Source organism: Castor canadensis, chromosome 6 (genome assembly GCF_047511655.1).
Source record: "Castor canadensis chromosome 6, mCasCan1.hap1v2, whole genome shotgun sequence".
NCBI lineage: Eukaryota > Metazoa > Chordata > Mammalia > Rodentia > Castoridae > Castor > Castor canadensis.
The window spans coordinates 42,270,828-42,288,243 of NC_133391.1; the positions used below are offsets into that span (position 1 = coordinate 42,270,828).

The 17,416-nt window shown below is 47.4% G+C and overlaps 1 protein-coding gene across 1 annotated transcript in view; it reads right to left on the reverse strand.

The window, feature by feature from the left end:
• Positions 1-17,416, reverse strand: part of Cacna2d4 (calcium voltage-gated channel auxiliary subunit alpha2delta 4) — a 128,101-nt gene that overhangs the window by 70,030 nt on the left and 40,655 nt on the right. The window contains exons 13-18 of the mRNA XM_074077849.1: positions 17,229-17,362; positions 14,630-14,707; positions 13,847-13,927; positions 12,820-12,894; positions 8,852-8,938; positions 8,258-8,329 (exon numbers count right to left, since the gene is read on the reverse strand). Of these exons, the coding sequence (XP_073933950.1) occupies positions 8,258-8,329; positions 8,852-8,938; positions 12,820-12,894; positions 13,847-13,927; positions 14,630-14,707; positions 17,229-17,362 (527 nt within the window). The remainder of the gene's footprint in view (positions 1-8,257; positions 8,330-8,851; positions 8,939-12,819; positions 12,895-13,846; positions 13,928-14,629; positions 14,708-17,228; positions 17,363-17,416) is intronic.

Consider the following 17,416-nt stretch of genomic DNA (forward strand, 5'->3'; position numbering starts at 1 on the left):
GATGCAGAAAAAGCCTTTGATAAGATCCAACACCATTTCATGATAAAAGCTCTAAGAAAACTAGGAATAGAAGGAAAGTACCTCAACATTATAAAAGCTATATATGACAAACCTACAGCCAGCATTATACTTAACGGAGAAAAACTGAAACCATTCCCTCTAAAATCAGGAACCAGACAAGGATGCCCACTATCTCCACTCCTATTCAACATAGTACTGGAATTCCTAGCCAGAGCAATTAGGCAAGAAGAAGAAATAAAAGGAATACAAATAGGTAAAGAAACTGTCAAAATATCCCTATTTGCAGATGATATGATCCTATACCTTAAAGACCCAAAAAACTCACTCAAAAGCTCCTAGACAAATACCTATGGCAAGGTAGCAGGATATAAAAATCAACATAGAAAAATCACTAGCATTTCTATTCACTAATAATGACAAACTGAGAAAGAATATATGAAAACAATTCCATTTACAATAGCCTCAAAAAAAAAATCAAATACCTAGGTGTAAACTTAAAAAGGATGTGAGCAATCTCTACAAGGAAAACTATACACTTCTGAAGAAAGAGATTGAGGAAGACTATAGAAAGTGGAGAGATCTCCCATGTTCATGGATTGGTAAATCAACATAGTAAAATGTCTATACTCCCAAAAGTAATCTCCATGTTTAATGCAATTTCCATCAAAATCCCAATGACCTTCATTCAAGAGATTGAAAAACCTACTGTTAAATTTATATGGAAACACGAGGCCATATAAATATGAATAGCCAAGGCAATACTTAGTAAAAAGAACAACGCTGGAGGTATCACAATACCCGACTTCAAACTATATTACAAAGCAATAACAATAAAAACAGCATGGTACTGACACAAAAACAGACATGAAGACCAGTGGAACAGAATAGAGGACCCGGATATGAAGCCACACAATTATAACCAACTTGTCTTTGACAAAGGCACTAAAACGATGGAGAAAAGACAGCCTCTTCAACAAAAACTGCTGGGAAAACTGGTTAGCAGTCTGCAAAAAACTGAAACTAGATCCATGTATATCACCTATACCAATATTAACTCAAAATGGATCAAGGATCTTAATATCAGACCCCAAACTCTAAAGTTGGTACAGGAAAGAGTAGGAAATACTCTGGAATTAATAGGTATAGGCAAGAACTTTCTCAATGGAACCCCAGCATCTCAGCAACTAACAGATAGCATAGATAAATGGGACTTCATAAAACTAAAATGCTTCTGCTCAACAAAAGAAATGGTCTCTAAACTGAAGAGACCACCCACAGACTAGGAGAAAACATTTGCCAGCTACATATCAGACAAAGGACTGATAACCAGAATATATAGTGAACTTAAAAAACTAAATTCTCCCAAAACTAATGAACCAATAAAGAAATGGGCACGTGAACTAAATAGAACTTTCTCAAAAGAAGAAATTCAAATGGCCAAAAACCACATGAAAAAATGCTCACCATCTCTAGCAATAAAGGAAATGCTAATTAAAACCACACCAAGATTCCACCTCACCCCTGTTAGAATAGCCATCTAACATCATCAGCAACACCACCAACAACAAGTGTTGGCGAGGATGCGGGGAAAAAGGAACCCTCTTACACTGTTGGTGGGAATGTAAACTAGTACAACCACTCTGGAAAAAAATTTGGAGGCTACTTAAAAAGCTAAACATTGATCTACCATTTGATCCAGCAATACCACTCTTAGGGATATACCCAAAAGATTGTGACACAGGTTACTCCAGAGGCACCTGCACACCCATGTTTATTGCAGCACTATTCACAATAGCCAAGTTATGGAAACAGCCAAGAATGGATTAAGAAAATGTGGTATCTATACACAATGGAATTTTATGCAGCCATGAAGAAGAACGAAATGTTATCATTTGCAGGTAAATGGATGGAATTGGAGAACATCATTCTGAGTGAGGTTAGCCTGGCCCAAAAGACCAAAATTCGTATGTTCTTCCTCATATGCGGACATTAGATCAAGGGCAAACACAACAAGGGGATTGGACTATGAGCACATGATAAAGCGAGAACACACAAGGGAGGGGTGAGGATAGGTGAGACACCCAAAAAACTAGCTAGCATTTGTTGCCCTCAACTCAGAGAGACTAAAGCAGATACTTTAAAGCAACTGAGCCAATAGGAGAAGGGAACCAGGAACTAGAGAAAAGGTTAGATGAAAAAGAATTAACGTAGAAGGTAACACCCACGCACAGGAAATCAATGTGAGTCAACTCCCTGTATAGCTATCCTTATCTTAATTAGCAAAAACCCTTGTTCCTTCCTATTATTGCTTATACTCTCTCTTCAACAAAATTAGAGATAAGGGAAGAATAGTTTCTGCCGGCTAGTGAAGGGTAAGGGGGGGTAAGGGAGGGAGTGGGTGGAAGTAAGGGAGGGGGTGGAAGGAAGGGGGGGGGAGAAGTGACCCAAACATTGTATGCGTATATGAATAAAATAAAAATTAAAAAACAAAACAAAACAGCGAACAGACAAGCAATGAAGGACAGGACTGTAGAACAGGTCACGTTAAGGGAAGGGCACTGGTGGGAGGGGGAGGGTCAATGAAGAGGTAAAGGAGGGCGAAAAAGGCCGATGCCCTTTCTATACATGTATGCATATGGAACATTAAAACCTGTTGAAGTCATGTTAAGAAGAAGAAGGGGAAGACGGAGAATAATGGAAGGTACTATATATATATATATATATATATATATATATATATATTGTAACTGGCGTGCAATATATTCTAATCTTCGTGCCTTGCGTTTTGTTTTCTCGTGTTATTGCTCTGGCTAGGACCTATGGTGCAATGTTGAATAGAAAAGGTGACAGACATCCTTGCTGTGTTCTCAGTTTTAGGAATAAATGTTTTGAGTCAGGATAGATAGATGAGGCTACAGGGAAATTCAAAACAATAAATGTTAAAAGGGTTGCACTCAGAAATTAGAACCAGGAAGTAAATTAAAAACCAGAGCAGATAGCCTTCCTCCCACAAAAAGGAGGAGGAGGAGGAGAAAGAGGAGGAGAAAAACAAAAAGGCCACAAAGGGCGCCATTTTCTCAGCTCATCCCCCACACCTGCACTTCAAGCAGGAATGTTTTTCTCTCCCCTTTTCCACTTCTTCCTACTTTATCTTCTTATACAAAGTAAATCCTTGCTAAAACGTCTACCTGTGAGACTCTCCTTTTCGTGAGACTCCTTGAAATTCTTTTCACTGTGGATCTCAAGTTCCTGTGATTTTGTGTGGAAACTGGGAAGCTGAGGGAGCCTCTCATCTCTTGTGTGGTAACAGTGGGACTGTTTCAGAGTTAAAACTGAGCCATAGGTTTGCATATTCTTTCCAGCAGATTGGCACTCCACATATATTATAAATATATAAGAAAATATTATTCAGGCTTAAAAAGGAGACCCTGCCATCTGCATGCATGAACCCAGAAGATTTTTTAGAAGAAAAACGCCAGGCACAGAGACAAACACGGCATGGTCTCAATGGAATCACATGGAACTTGAAACCAAAGGTCAATGTATAGAAACAGAGTAAAATGGTGGCTGCTTGGGGTAAGGGGATGAGTGAGTGGAAATTAAGAAGTTGTACAACAAAAGGTAGAGTTGTAGTTACACAGGATGAAAGAAGTCTAGAGTCTAGCGTCAAGAACACTGTATGGTGTCCTGGCAATTATCCAAGAGAGTAGATTTTAGGTACTCCCCCTCCTCCCCCCCCACACTGGTCACTTCTATATATGGAATGATGGATGCATCAATTTACTTGACTGTCATGACCTCTTCATGGTATATCTATATAATAAGATATCATTTTATACCTTAGGTATATATAGTAAAAAATAGGTCTAATGCCAGAAAAATTCCATTCAGTTCTCGTAGCAATTTTGTACTGTGTCGAGTAGCTGAGCCGGAATATTTCTTGGCCCAGTTCCCTGTAGGGTTCCAAGGGGGGTGGCCAAAGAGAAGCTTGCATAAGATTCCTTAGATGGCAAGGCACATGGGTCAGTCAGCACGCAGGTGCTATGGTGTGCGCTCACCTGGCTGTGCTGGCGGCTGGCGTGTGCTGTGTGTGCACACTCATGCACCCAGGTCAGGAGGGTTAATTTGGAAGAACAGGATGTCAGTCAGTGAAGAACACAATGTCTGCCTCTGTCCTCCTCCCTCCCCAATTGCTGCAAGCAATCGCGAGAATGATGGAGAGGATGTAAGGTACGATGCTCTGGAATTCTTTGGCCTTGTTCTTTTACACATGTGACCAAGGACATCTGGCCAGACTGCTGCTGATAGGTCAGGAAGAATGACACCGACTGCTGGTCTGCATTTTGGAGCAAAATATCTGCTGTGGAGATGGCAGATATGAGGCCTGCAGGCCACAGGTGGGCTCCTGACAAGTTTGACATCCTGGGTATTGGATCCAGACCAAAACAAAAGCACGCTGAACGTTTTTGGAATTGGTTGCACACATTTTAAATTGGATTTTTAGCTGACCCCATTAGATTAGATAGCATGTGTCTTCTCCAGTGCTCACAGTTCTCAGCACCTCCAACCCTAAGGTCTGCCTGTTTCTCTGATGTATATATTATAAATATACATATATATTATTATATTTATTTATTGTGGTACTGGGGTTTGAACTTAGGGCCTACACTTTGAGCCACTCCACCAGTCCTGTTTTTTTGTGTTGAGTATTTTCAAGATATTTGTCCCAGGCTGGCTTTGAACCGCGATCCTCCTGATCTCTGCCTCCTGAGTAGCAGCTAGGATCACAGGCTTGAGCCACCATTCATTCATATTTCATCCATATTTCTTAACATGACCTTTTTGGGTCCATAGGTTTTTAAGTGTGCAAGTACTACTCTCAGTCATGCTTGGCTGCTGCTTGTCTTTGGTAATGCCACTGGGACTGCCTGCCTGGCAACAAGAAGGTCTGAACTGATCTGTGGGAAGTAAGAAGGCCTGCTAAGTCCTCTAGAGAAAGCAGCTCAAGATGGCTTGAATGACCACAGATACTCCCACAATACTTTGGAACCTAGACCTAGACCTGCTTATTGTTTCTATGGAGGAACAAGCTTGTCAGTTGGGTTGCCCCAGGACTTCAGAGATGACAGGGATGACTCAGAGAAAAAATGATGACATCCTCTGCCGACTGTTAGAAAGAGAAGACGGGCAGCAGAGACACACAGGGGAAAAGCAGCACCATAAGAAACCAGAGCAGGTGCAGGCCTGATACTACTGTCCTACTCTCTTATCAGCCAAGTGTCCCCCACCTGGTGTAGGCTCAGGGGCTTCCAGTGTGTGCATAAAGAGACAGAAGGTTAAAGAGCGCTGGCTGACATCATTAGCAACACCATCACCAACAGGTGTTGGCGAGGATGTGGGGAAAAAGGAACCCTCTTACACTGTTGGTGGGAATGTAAACTAGTACAACCACTCTGGAAAAAAATTTGGAGGCTACTTAAAAAGCTGGACATCGATCTACCATTTGATCCAGCAATACCACTCTTGGGGATATACCCAAAAGACTGTTACTCCAGAGGCACCTGCACATCCATGTTTATTGCGGCACTATTCACAATAGCCAAGTTATGGAAACAGCCAAGATGCCCCAGCACTGACGAATGGATTAAGGAAATGTGGTATCTATACACAATGGAATTCTATGCAGCCATGAAGAAGAACGAAATGTTATCATTCGCTGGTAAATGGATGGAACTGGAGAACATCATTCTGAGTGAGGTTAGCCTGGCCCAAAAGACCAAAAATCATATGTTCTACCTCATATGTGGACATTAGATCAAGGGTAAACACAACAAGGGGATTGGACTTTGAGCACATGATAAAAGCGAGAGCACACAAGGGAGGGGTGAGGATAGGTAAGACACCTAAAAAATTAGCTAACATTTGTTGCCCTTAACACAGAGAAACTAAAGCAGATACCTTAAAGGCAACTGAGGCCAATAGGAAAAGGGGACCAGGAACTAGAGAAAAGGTGAGATCAAAAAGAATTAACGTAGAAGGTAACACACGCACAGGAAATCAATGTGAGTCAACTCCCTGTATAGCTATCCTTACCTCAACCAGCAAAAACCCTTGTTCCTTCCTATTATTGCTTATACTCTCTCTACAACAAAATTAGAAATAAGGGCAAAATAGTTTCTGCTGGGTATTGAGGGGGTGGGGGGAGAGGGAGGGGGTGGGGGCAGGGGGGAGAAATGACCCAAGCCTTGTATGCACAGATGAATAAAAAAGAGCGCTGGCTGAGATCAAATGGGGTGGAGGAAGGGGAAAGACAGTGGATTTTAATTTTATTTTGTTTTAGCAACAAGAGGGAGGCCCTGTGCTGGCTAGGCAAGTGCTGGGCGACTGAGCTGCGTCCCCAGCCTCCAGGCAGTGGGTTTTCAACATGGAATAGCCATGCTCTTCCTAGGAGATGCTGGGGAAGTCTGTATGGCTGAGCACCAAGAGCTCAGGGCTGTGCTTCAGGAGAGCCATTTAGATCAGTGCTTTGCAGGTTATGGTCTGGGGGACCCTAGATTGTCCTCATCTGTAAAATGGGGATGGGATGGCACCTGCCTCACAGGGTTTTAATGAGTGAGCTCTCGTAAAGTGCTCAGCCTGGCTTCTAACAACTGTGGGCTGTCGTGATTAATAGTGCTCTTCCTAGTAGTAGTGAGGCACGAACGTCCTCATGCTGTGACATGTCCATCACGGTTGTCACCAAAGTCATCACCCTGCTCCTTCAAAGCACCAGCCTGTCAGGCGGCCTTCAGTGCAACGCAAACATGTAACCCGGATGGTCGATTAGCGGTAATGAACGCACTTCAAACTGATAGGCAGAGGTTCCGGGAGCAGCTCGGGCTGCTGTGTGATTAGGACTCTGCTTGGGGAAGTGTGAGGACTCTAGGCTCTGGGAGAAAAGGAGACAAATGTTACCCACTGTACTCAGAAGGCTGTGATTGGGAGAATCTTGGTTCAAGACTACCCTGGGCAAAAAGTCAGTGAGACTCCCCGTCTCAACAAACAAGCCAGGTGTGCTTGTGTAGATCTGTGATACCAATTACATATAGGTAGAAGGATCATAGTCTGAGGCCAGCCTCAGGCAAAAGTGTGAGAGCCTATCAAAAAAAAACTAAAGTAAAAAGGGCTGAGGGTGTGGCTCAAGTGGTAGAGTGACTACCTAGCAAGTGTGAAGCCCTGAGTTCAAACCCCAGTACCATCAACCCTGCCCCCCCCCAACAAAAACAACAACAAAACTACACCCACGACATGTGTTGGTGTGTATGAGATGTAGGATAGCCACGCTTAAGTCTGTGGTTGAGTTGCCATGTGCCAAGTGCCTATTAAAATTTTCAATCTGGGTCAGAGAAACCCTGGGGCACGGGTGGGGTCTGGCTGCCATAGGGTGGGGGTGTATGGAAGGAACCTAGACCTTTTGAGGGGTCAGCCATCCCCCGTGGCCTGACATCACTGCTATTGCCCAGTCTGTGTGAAGGAAACTCTCCTTAGCACAGCATTTGTAAAAAGCGAGGCAGGGGCCTCAGAAATCAGACCGCGGCCTGAGGGGAAGCCTGTCGGTGCCTCCCCCTTGGCCTCTGCGAGGTCTGCGTTTGGGGAGGAACGTGGGTCTGATTGTTGCAGACAGATGCTGTGTTCTTTCCTCCCAGGCAGATGGGCAAGGGGAGGAGGAGGTAGGGGTGGCTGTGCGGGAGGAGGTGACATTTGTAAATATGTCAGAGGACAGTGCACATTCAGAAGATGAAGTGATCTTTCTAAAGGATGTGCAGGTCTGGAAAGACAGGGTATCTGTGGAATATCGATTCTTGGTTCTCTATACTTGGATGAAAGATCAGCCATGGGGAACAGTGAATAGTTTCAATCTCTTACCATATAACATGTTTTAACAGAGCTGCTGACAATTTGCAAAATGAACCATCATTTTCCCCCTTTCCATCATCACAAGGCCAACTAGCAGGCAGCAGGAGGAGGGAGGAGGAGCCATGAGTGACTTGGGCTGACCTACAGCCAGCAGTAGTCTCCAAAGAATCGAGCCTAAGTGCAGCTCCGTGGCTGGTGTTGCCCTGGTGCTGCTGCCTGGAACAGGCTCTCCCTAGCCAAGCCCTGCAGGCTACAGCAAGCATCAAGCTAAGTGAGTGTCACACCTCAGTGCAGTGCCACCATGCTGCCTTCCTGGGACCTCCCTGGCTGTCCTCCTTACCCCTTCGTCCAGTGGAACCTTCACCTCCAGAGACAGAGAACCTGTTTCCCCATTGATCATGGCTGTTCTCAGCTTCAGGAGGAAAGAAATGGCATTAGTGCCTTGACTCACAGAGCAGGGAAGGTAGGGGCTTTACTGATCAGATTTCAAGGGATGCCTGCGGACATTGGCTTCTTCCCTTTTCCTTGTAAGCGTGACACCAGGAGGGATGACAGACCTGGTTCTGGTGTCATTTAACTCAGAATTCTGGGTTCTTACCCTGGCAATGGGGGACTGATGCAGTGGGGTACACAGTGTCACATTGTTGAGACATAATTTCATCTAAGATGCAATACTGAGACAAAAGCCAAGCTAAAACATCACTGACATATAGACATGGTTCATTCCATCTCAGTGTTCTTGTGACTCAGAAAGGGACAGCACTATTTCATAGTTGCTGGAAGAATCAGCCAGTCCAGGAATTGCTTCTGGCTTAGGCTCAGTAGGGCTCCAGGATTGAACCTCTCTGGCTGAGATGCACAGAGTAACCAAAGCTTCCAGCCCCTCGTTGGTGGGATAGTGAGCTAAACAAAGCAGCACCTCTTCCCCACTCACAGTTTCAGCTTGGTCCTCCCACTCGACTTCAGAGAGGTCCACACTGTTGTAGTTGGGCTTGGGTTTCAGCTTCTTCCCCTCTCTGTACTGGAGCAGGAGGAAAACAGATCAGCAAAGGCTCTGTGCCCATGTCCTCTCTTCCCCAAAGCCTTCCAGCCACACTCATAAAATCAGAGAACTTGAACTTGCACCCAGGGCAGAGCTTCCCTTGCTAACATTTGCAACAGATGGTCCCGTGGCCTCTGGGTGAAAATTTGCCACAACAGGCGCCTTTGTGAGTCGGTTTGCCATAGTCAGAAGCTCTAGTTGTTAGGAAGTTCTTCCTGGCAGGAAGCTGAAATCTGTCTCCCTGTACCTTTCCCCATTGGTCTTAGTTCTTGCCCCTGGAGCCTCCCAGAATGCACTGCTTCTGACAACACGTGAGAAGTTCAAAGGCGCTTGTCACTGCTGACACTTTGCTTCTCCAGCTAAACATCCCCAGTCAGCTCCCTCTCAGGACCTCTGCTTTGTCAATGTCACCAGGAACAAATTCAGTATTCCACATGGGATCTGGCAGTGTGGTGTGGGACTTGGTCTGAGGCCCAAGTATTACCTAGTTCCGATTGCTGCCTGGGACCTGCTGGCTTCCTGGACAAGCCACACCACCGTGGCAGCCTGGATGTGGGTATTTATCGTGTTAACTCTCCACTGTCTTACACCTGGGATCCAGTGTTTTGCAGAGCGTTCCATCCTCCCTAATCTATTTTTAAATTTTTTCTTTTTATTGTTGTTCTGGGTAGAGGTACGCTGTGGCGTTTACAAAAGTTCTTAAATATATCAAATATATCATAGTTGAATTCACCCCCTCCACCATTCTCCTTCATCCCACCTCCCCCATTCCTGGAATAGTTTCAACAAGTCTCATTTTCCATTTAATACATGAGTGCACAGTATTTTCCCCTCCCTAATCTATTTAATCTTATTACTTTCAGTCCAGATTTTATGGCATCTGCCTTCTGCATTTTCATCTTGTTGACAGATTTTTTTTTTTCTTTTGGCTGGACTGGGGTTTGAACTCAGGGTGTTGAACTTTCTGGGCAGGTGCTCTGCCACTTGAGCCACACTTTGGTTATCTTTTGAGTAGGGATTTCATGTTTATTCCTGGACCGTCATCCTCCTTTTCCATGCAGCTGGGATCACAGTTTTGTGTCACCACACCCAGCTTTATATTGGTTGAGATGGGGTCTTGCAAATTTTTCGCTTGGACTGGCCTCAAAATGTAATCCTCCCAATCTCTGCCTCCCCAGTAGCTAGGATTACAGGAGAGAGCCACTGAGCCTGGTAGAATTTTTTTAAAAAATAGGATAGAGTCAAGAACAGATATGTAGTACATAATAATAATGACCTCTAGCTCCAAAACGTGACATAGAACCATTAAATAACACTCTGAGTGTTTTTATTATTTTCTGGCCACCTCTCTCTCTCTCTCTCTCTCTCTCTGATGCTAAGACAGATAACATTCAGTTATCTACAATTAAATCTGCAGTCAGGCACTTTGTCTCAAGCCTGCAATCCTAGCTACTTGGGAGGTGGAGATTAGGAGGATGGTGGTTCGAGGCCAGCTGGGCAATGTTTGTGTAACTTGATCTCAACCAATGGCTGGGTGCACATCTGTCATGCTAGTTATACAGGAAAGTACAAACAGGAGTACAGTGGTCCAGGCCTTGAGGCCCTATCTCATCCGGAGTCCAACTCCTACTACCCCCCAAAAACAGTCTGCAGCTCTTCCCAGGTTTAGTCTACAGCCCCATCATCAGGGTAAATTAAAACTCAGAGGTAATGGAACGAGGTCTTGGTGATGAGTAGGCGGAGGGAGTCTATACAATCGTGAAGCTTGCTGCTGCCAATTTTTAAAAAAACAATTTTTTATTCTCTTCTTATTTTTTCCAAGAAAGCAAGGTTCTGATTTCTTTCCTGCCCAGGAGATCTGTAGTGCGACACAAGTCCCATTCCTCCTCCTTTTCTCCTCTCTGGGCCTGTGAGACGTTCCCATTCTCAGCCTTACTGACGTACACAGTAATCAAGCAGCACTGACTTTTCTGCAGGGTGTGTTTTGTTAGCATCATTGTATCGCTGTTTCCTAAATCCTGATGACACCTGATAGACCACAGATCATGCTCAGCCCTCCGTCCCAAAGCCACAATTGTACCCTGTTAGGGACACTGACGCAGGAAGATGCCAGGCCACTGTGTGGCTGCCCGTCTCCTTTTCATGCCTCACCAGGAATATCCTCTATTACATCCCTTTTGGAAGCACAATCTTTGTTTTCCTGATGATGGCTTCCTTAGAGCTCTCATGCCATTGATCTCACCATGGCTTTAGGTATGTCACTGTGTGCCCCACGCTTTCGTTTCTATACCTCTGTTTCCCTCATTAGTGATACACTTCTGTTCGTAGCTTCCTCAGCGGCATCATCAGGTCAGGCACACTGTAGGTTCACAGTGTGAATGGATTGGGGGGAGTGTTAGCAATTACACAGATGCTGTCGTGGGGTTTCCTGATCAGTGTCCCTGCCAGGATCAACATATGTGTTGTTCCCCAGTGAGTCCTTTCCTAGCACGGGTTCCCCGTGGAACCCACCGCTCCATGATCATGGTGCAATAGGGGTTCAGATGCTTGCCCCATGGAGTCCAAGTGGGGAAGATGGGGGCAGAGGGGTCTGCGATGAGCTTTGATTTCTGTCTAACCTGAACCCTGTAGCTTGCTTTCAACAACTAAGTCAGTCACCTTGTGGACACTCAGTATTCATTTGAGCCAAATGGCATGGGCCATGGCTTAAGACTGGCTTCTCCGAGTGAACCTGGGGCAGAGGAGCCTCTTAGAAAATTCTCCTGTTATTTGTTGCCCTGAGCTGCTATCCAGGACTCATTAGAAGACTGGAAGACAGGGAAGACCAACTCCTTTAGGACTTTAACTGCCCCCCACAATCCCAGGCATAACACCAAGAATTGTGACCACTACCGCTGTGGACACTGTCCACATGCCACGACCAGGGCAGTAGGGAGCCCTCAGCCCTGGGGGCAGGACTTTCAGACACAGTGATGCAAGTTTCTTTCTCAGCCATCTGATGGTTAGTGGAGCTCATGTGAAAACGCCTGCAGCTCTACATCAGGATGGAGAGAGCTGCAGGGGAGAGGGGTCCTCAGCCACTTCCTCAGACAAACCCAGGGAGTGCCATCCACCCCTTTTGTGAGGGACCCCATGCCATTTTTTTTTTATGAACTCATTGACAGCCTCCTCGGTGAGTCCATGGAGTTCTGTTGACCTGAAGTCTGTTAGGCTGGAAGAGCAAGTGGGGCTATGGAGGCTGTGAGAGAAAGACCAGTGAATGCCGGCAGTAGTGTGGATCTTAAATGTCCCCAAAGGCCCATGTGTTGAAGGCATGGTCCCCAGCATGGCACTATTGGGAGCTGGTGGAACCTTTAAGAGGTGGGGCCTAGTGGGAGGTGGAGGTGTCTTTGAAGAGGATTATGGGACCCTGGTATCTTTCTCTCTCTTTCTTTCATTGCCATGAGGTGAATAGGTTTCCTCTCCCATGTGCTCCCATGATGTGCTGCCCATCACATCAAAGGCATAAAAATAATAAATCCAACCAATGATCCACCGAACCTCCAAAAAGTGAGTCAAAATCAATCTTTCCTCTTTGAAAGCTGATTGTCTCAAGTGTTTTGTTACAGTAATGGAAAGCTGACTAGCACACTGTCCTACACAGCTCTTCAGCCTCAGAACCACAGCCTTCATTACATGCTTTCTGGTCTGTCTATTAATCATCTCATGTATTTTCACTTGCTAGATTAGACATAATTTGAAAACAGGGACCATGGCTTAATTTCTTTTTCTCGTATTACCCACTAGGTTTTAACTGTTTTGTGAACTACCCCCAAATCTCACATTGTTAGGATCCCAAGGTAAATAAGAGCTGTACCTACCAAGGGTCGGAGGTCAGGGTGAGAGAGGATGTACCCGTTGTTAGTGTTCAAAAAGGCATAGCCATGCACGCCGAGCTGCCAAAATAGGGAGTGAGGCCATTAGACCGTTGTCTGTGGTGGGTGACGGAGTTGGGAGGGGTTGGGGTGCAGGTGGTTAAAGACCAGCAGCTGACAGCAGTGGATCCAAATGGGAATCTCACTGAGCCAGGGTCACACTGCTACCCATTGGTTCTCGAGTCCTTTCCCAATCTATTGTTTGGAGCGACTGTGATAATGACCACCAATGCCTGACTCTTTTCAACTGCATACTCTAGGTGCTCACTCTGTGTGGATGTGAAGTGTGGCCTGGAGGAGCAGATTAAGAAACTGAGGCACCAGGTAGGGAAAGAACTTGTGAAGGCCACATGGCAAGTCATGATTAGTGGTGGAAAGGGCCCAGGAAGACAGGCACTGTTGTCATGGTCAACACCTGCACTTGTCAGGGGTCTCGATGGAGGGGCCTCCCAGCTCTGGGCAGGGAGAGGGGCTCCTTGACTTGTCATAGTTTGGGCCTTTTTTTTTTTTTTTGGTGGCAGTGGGGTTTGAACTTAGGGTCTTGCACTTGCTAGGCAGGTGCTCCACCACTTGAGGCACATGTCCAGCTCGGACCTTGAATGTCACCCAAAGGGCCTTGGGGCTTTGTTCACCAGCCTGTGGCCCTATTGGAAGGTGGTGGAACCTTGGAGGGTGGGGCCGAGTGGAAGGAAGTTAGGTCATTGGGGGTGTGCCCTGAAGGGGATACTGGGACCTGGCCCTGTCCTGTCTATCTTTGCTTCCTGACTACCATGAGGTGAAAAGGTTTCCTCTGTCAGTCACTTATGCCATGCTGCTCCGCCTTGCCACAGGACTGAATGATTGTAGACTAAAACCTCTGGAACCATGAGCCAAGATAAACTTTTCTACTTTTTAAGTTTATTTTCTCAGGTGTTTTGTCACGGTGATAGGAAGCTGACTGACACAGCTCCTTAGGATGCTCACTCAGGCTCACCTTGTAGCGGGGTGCCAGCTTCATGAGCTCTCTCAGGGTCACATCAGAGCCCACCACACCCAGGAGAATGCCATGGGATCTCTGGAAGGAAGAACAGGTGGGTCAGGGGACCCAGCTCCCCTGTGACAAGGCCAGAGTAAACCCTATGCCTCTCCAGATCCCAGAAGAGGAAGCCACTTAGGTCTGAACTGGACCTTCCTCTGAAGTTAGAGTGTAGACTGAGCTCTTGGAATAAAAATTCAGAACCCATAAGAAAAGGCACCAGGAGCAGTCTCAGCTGCCGGGAAGATTAATGCCTGGTATTAATATTTAAGTGATAATATTTAAATGAAATACAAAGTTGAATGAAATATTAATCTTCGCAGAGAGGCTAAACTACCGGGCCCTTGGGGACGATGAGTTGTAAGTGCCCTGCAGTGCAGGAAGCGTTTCTTCCCCAGATGGAGGACAGAAGGCTCTAGAAATTTCTGTTACAAAGAAGTTACAGCCTACCCATCTTGGTAGGCTAAGTGTGGTTTTACTGGTTGGTTGGAAGAACACCCCTCTAGCCAGATGTCCCCAAGGACAGAGCAGGGAATGAGCCCTAGCTGACTGTAGAACCCTGAGGGCTGCCCCACTGCCAGCCAAGAAAACCCCATGTCGCTGGGATGGGGCCTGGGAACCTGCATTTAAACTCCTCCATGGGGCTCTGATGCTTAGCTCAGCCAGGAACCCAGTCTAAAGATGCCAGCCAGCAGTCCCAAGTCCTAAGCCCTCCTGCCCCCTGTTGGAGCGGTCACTCACCGTCTCGTTCTTTTTGCTGAAGACAGGCATGGCCACAGTGGTGAGGAGCATCAGGCTCTGCGCCTTCGAGGGGAAGAGCTGCCAGGGAGGAGGGGCAGAGGTCAGGGGTCAGAGGGCCTGAGGGCCCTGTCGGTTTGCTGCACTCAGAGCACAGTGTGGAGAAGCAGTCGTTGATACTTTCCAGGGGGAAGGAAGGAATTACAAGGATTTCCCTTCTGTGTGGGTGGGACTGCTGAGTCCACAGCCCAGCTCCTGAGTCTGTCACTAAGCTCCCACCCTGACCTCTGGGAGCCCAGGAAACGGGCCCGTTCTGTGGGCTCAGCTCTGCTCGAGCTTTTCCAGAAGCCTCTGACACAACCCTGAGGTTGCTGCAAACTGTGGCCCAGGCCAATTATGGGGAAGAAGGACCTTGCCCCAGACAACCCTCCAACATAAGCATGTGTATGAGGAACCATGGTGCAAGGGCAGGGCATGGTGCAGCTGTCATGTGCCTTGAGTCACCCCTAACACACACACACACACACATACACACACACACACACACACACACACATGGGACTGACCCACAGTTCTCTTGGGAAAGGAAGGACATTGGACTACGGGCTCTCTTCCTTACCTCAACTGATGTTTCAATGTAGAGTTGGGGTGCAAGTTATTTTGTAAGTGGCCACGTGGCTATCTAGTTTTGTTTTGGGCCCGGACACACCTCGGTTGGCTCCATAAAGGCTTTGGAGTCTCTGTGAGTGAGCTGTTGATTTGTGAAGCTGGAGGTGTGCCTGCAGGGAAGCAGCTCCCCCACCCCCCGGTTCTTGGCAGGTCCCTCCTGTTCCTCCTTCCCCTCCCTTAGGGATCATCTCATTCCCAGTGGGTCCCGCACTCTTGTCTCTGGATGCAGAGTAGAGACACCTGTCCACTCAGCAGACTCCCATTCTCATCTCAAAAGTGGGTCCAGGCAGTCCACAGGTGAGCCTTGACTCCAGGAGCTCTGAGATCATGGAGGAGAGGGAAGGAGGCTAACAGTGGGGTATAAACTAGAGGGTTAATTGAGGGGAACTGTGTCATTTCTTAAAGCAAAGAGAAGACTGTGACCTCCCCCTCGTGGGCTTAGAGGGAAGCAGAGACCATGGAAGACCACATCGTCCATGAAGTGCCCAAGGACAGCCTGGCATAACCTGTCTGAAATCACTCCTATATTGTCACAAGGAGCAAGGTTCTGCCTCCACTCACCTTTGTTCTCCTTCTTGTCCCTTCTGCCAAACCCACGCCCAACACTACCACTCCTAGGTGTGGTCCTACGTTTCAGGCCCAGGCTCCTCTCTCTGGGCTTCTTTGGGGTTCTGAAGGACACCCCCCTCCAGCTCCTTGGCACGACCCCACACTCACACGTGAAGGAAGCACACAGGGCATGCTGGGAGGAGGCCCTCCTCAGGCCTCACAGGGGATGTCACTGTGGATGGTGGGTGATGGAAAATGGAGAAGCAAAAAGTGGACATTTCTCTCACTGACCAGGGACGGACAGGGCCCTGTGACCAGTGGGCATCTGCACGGGGCAAGGGGACATGGGCCCAAGTGGATTTCTTCCCTGTGGACCTTGGCCCAGAGAGCAGCAGGTGGCATCTCCTGGGCAGGAGTTTCGTGTGACTTTTGTTCCAAACTTGGCAAGATGGTTCACATCTCCCATTCAGAAGTGGGGGCAATTGTGCCTCTGCCCTCAGACACAGAGTAAGGCAGAAGAAATGCAAAAAGTGTGGCTTCCCAGCCTCCTCTGCCACACTTGACAGTTCTGGTCCCTGAGAGGGAAGTGATGAGTCCTCATAACTTCCTTTGAAGGGGTGGAGCCGGCTCCTTCCTTCCCCTTCCTTCCCTCCTGATCCTGATGCTTACACTGTGGTCTCTGCCCCAGCAGCTGCTGGGAGCAGGGAGATAAGGGTCACATGCTGGGGATGGTGAAAGTGACAGCAGGAAAGAGCGTGGGTTCCTGAGGACCAGACCTCTCTACTTCTTCCACAAGAGGGAGAGACACACCTATCTTATTTAGACTGCTATTCCAGGTCACTCTTAGTCCCAGTTGTCATCACTAATGCAGGTGGCTGCACCTGTGATGTGACATGAGAAGTGGCAGGAAGGTCCCTCTCCCCTAAAAACTCCTTATCTGGCATTCTATCTTCGATATCTACTCCTCTGTGTGACACATTGCTTCCTCCAGCCTCTTTGAACGTAAGGATCCCCAGGGAAAAGGTATAGGATGGTGAACTATCAGGGTGACTGCTTCTTTCCTATGGCAGTTGGGAGAGGACAATGAAGGGGACAGGGCAGGGGGACTCCTTTGGAGTAGGTGCCCTGTCCATGGAGGGCAGCCTGGGACAGGTCAGCGGGGGGCTCCAAGGCAGTACACAGTACACAGGCGGACGGGCAGTGGCCCTGTTGGGCGGAGGGGGCTGGGAAGGGGGAGAAACACCTGGAAGACTTTCATTCCCTCCTCCTGGCTCTCCCTGGGGAGGGTCGAAGCTCATCCCTCTGACGGGAAGCCACCTCTTGCCCTTGGTCCCTCACTCTGCCACCCACTCCCTCCCCAGGCCTGGAGTGGCATCAGACCCACCTTGCTGTCCATGTAGGCCTCCGTCCAGATGATGTCATGGCCACGGTTGATGGCCATGGGGCGGCTGAGCACGTGCAGGTACTCCATCACGTTCTCCTGGGCGTCAGCCAACGTGGAGATCTGCGTGTAGTAGCCTGGCAAGGGGAGGTTGTGTGGTTGGAGCATTCAGAGGGGTCTCCGGCTGGTCC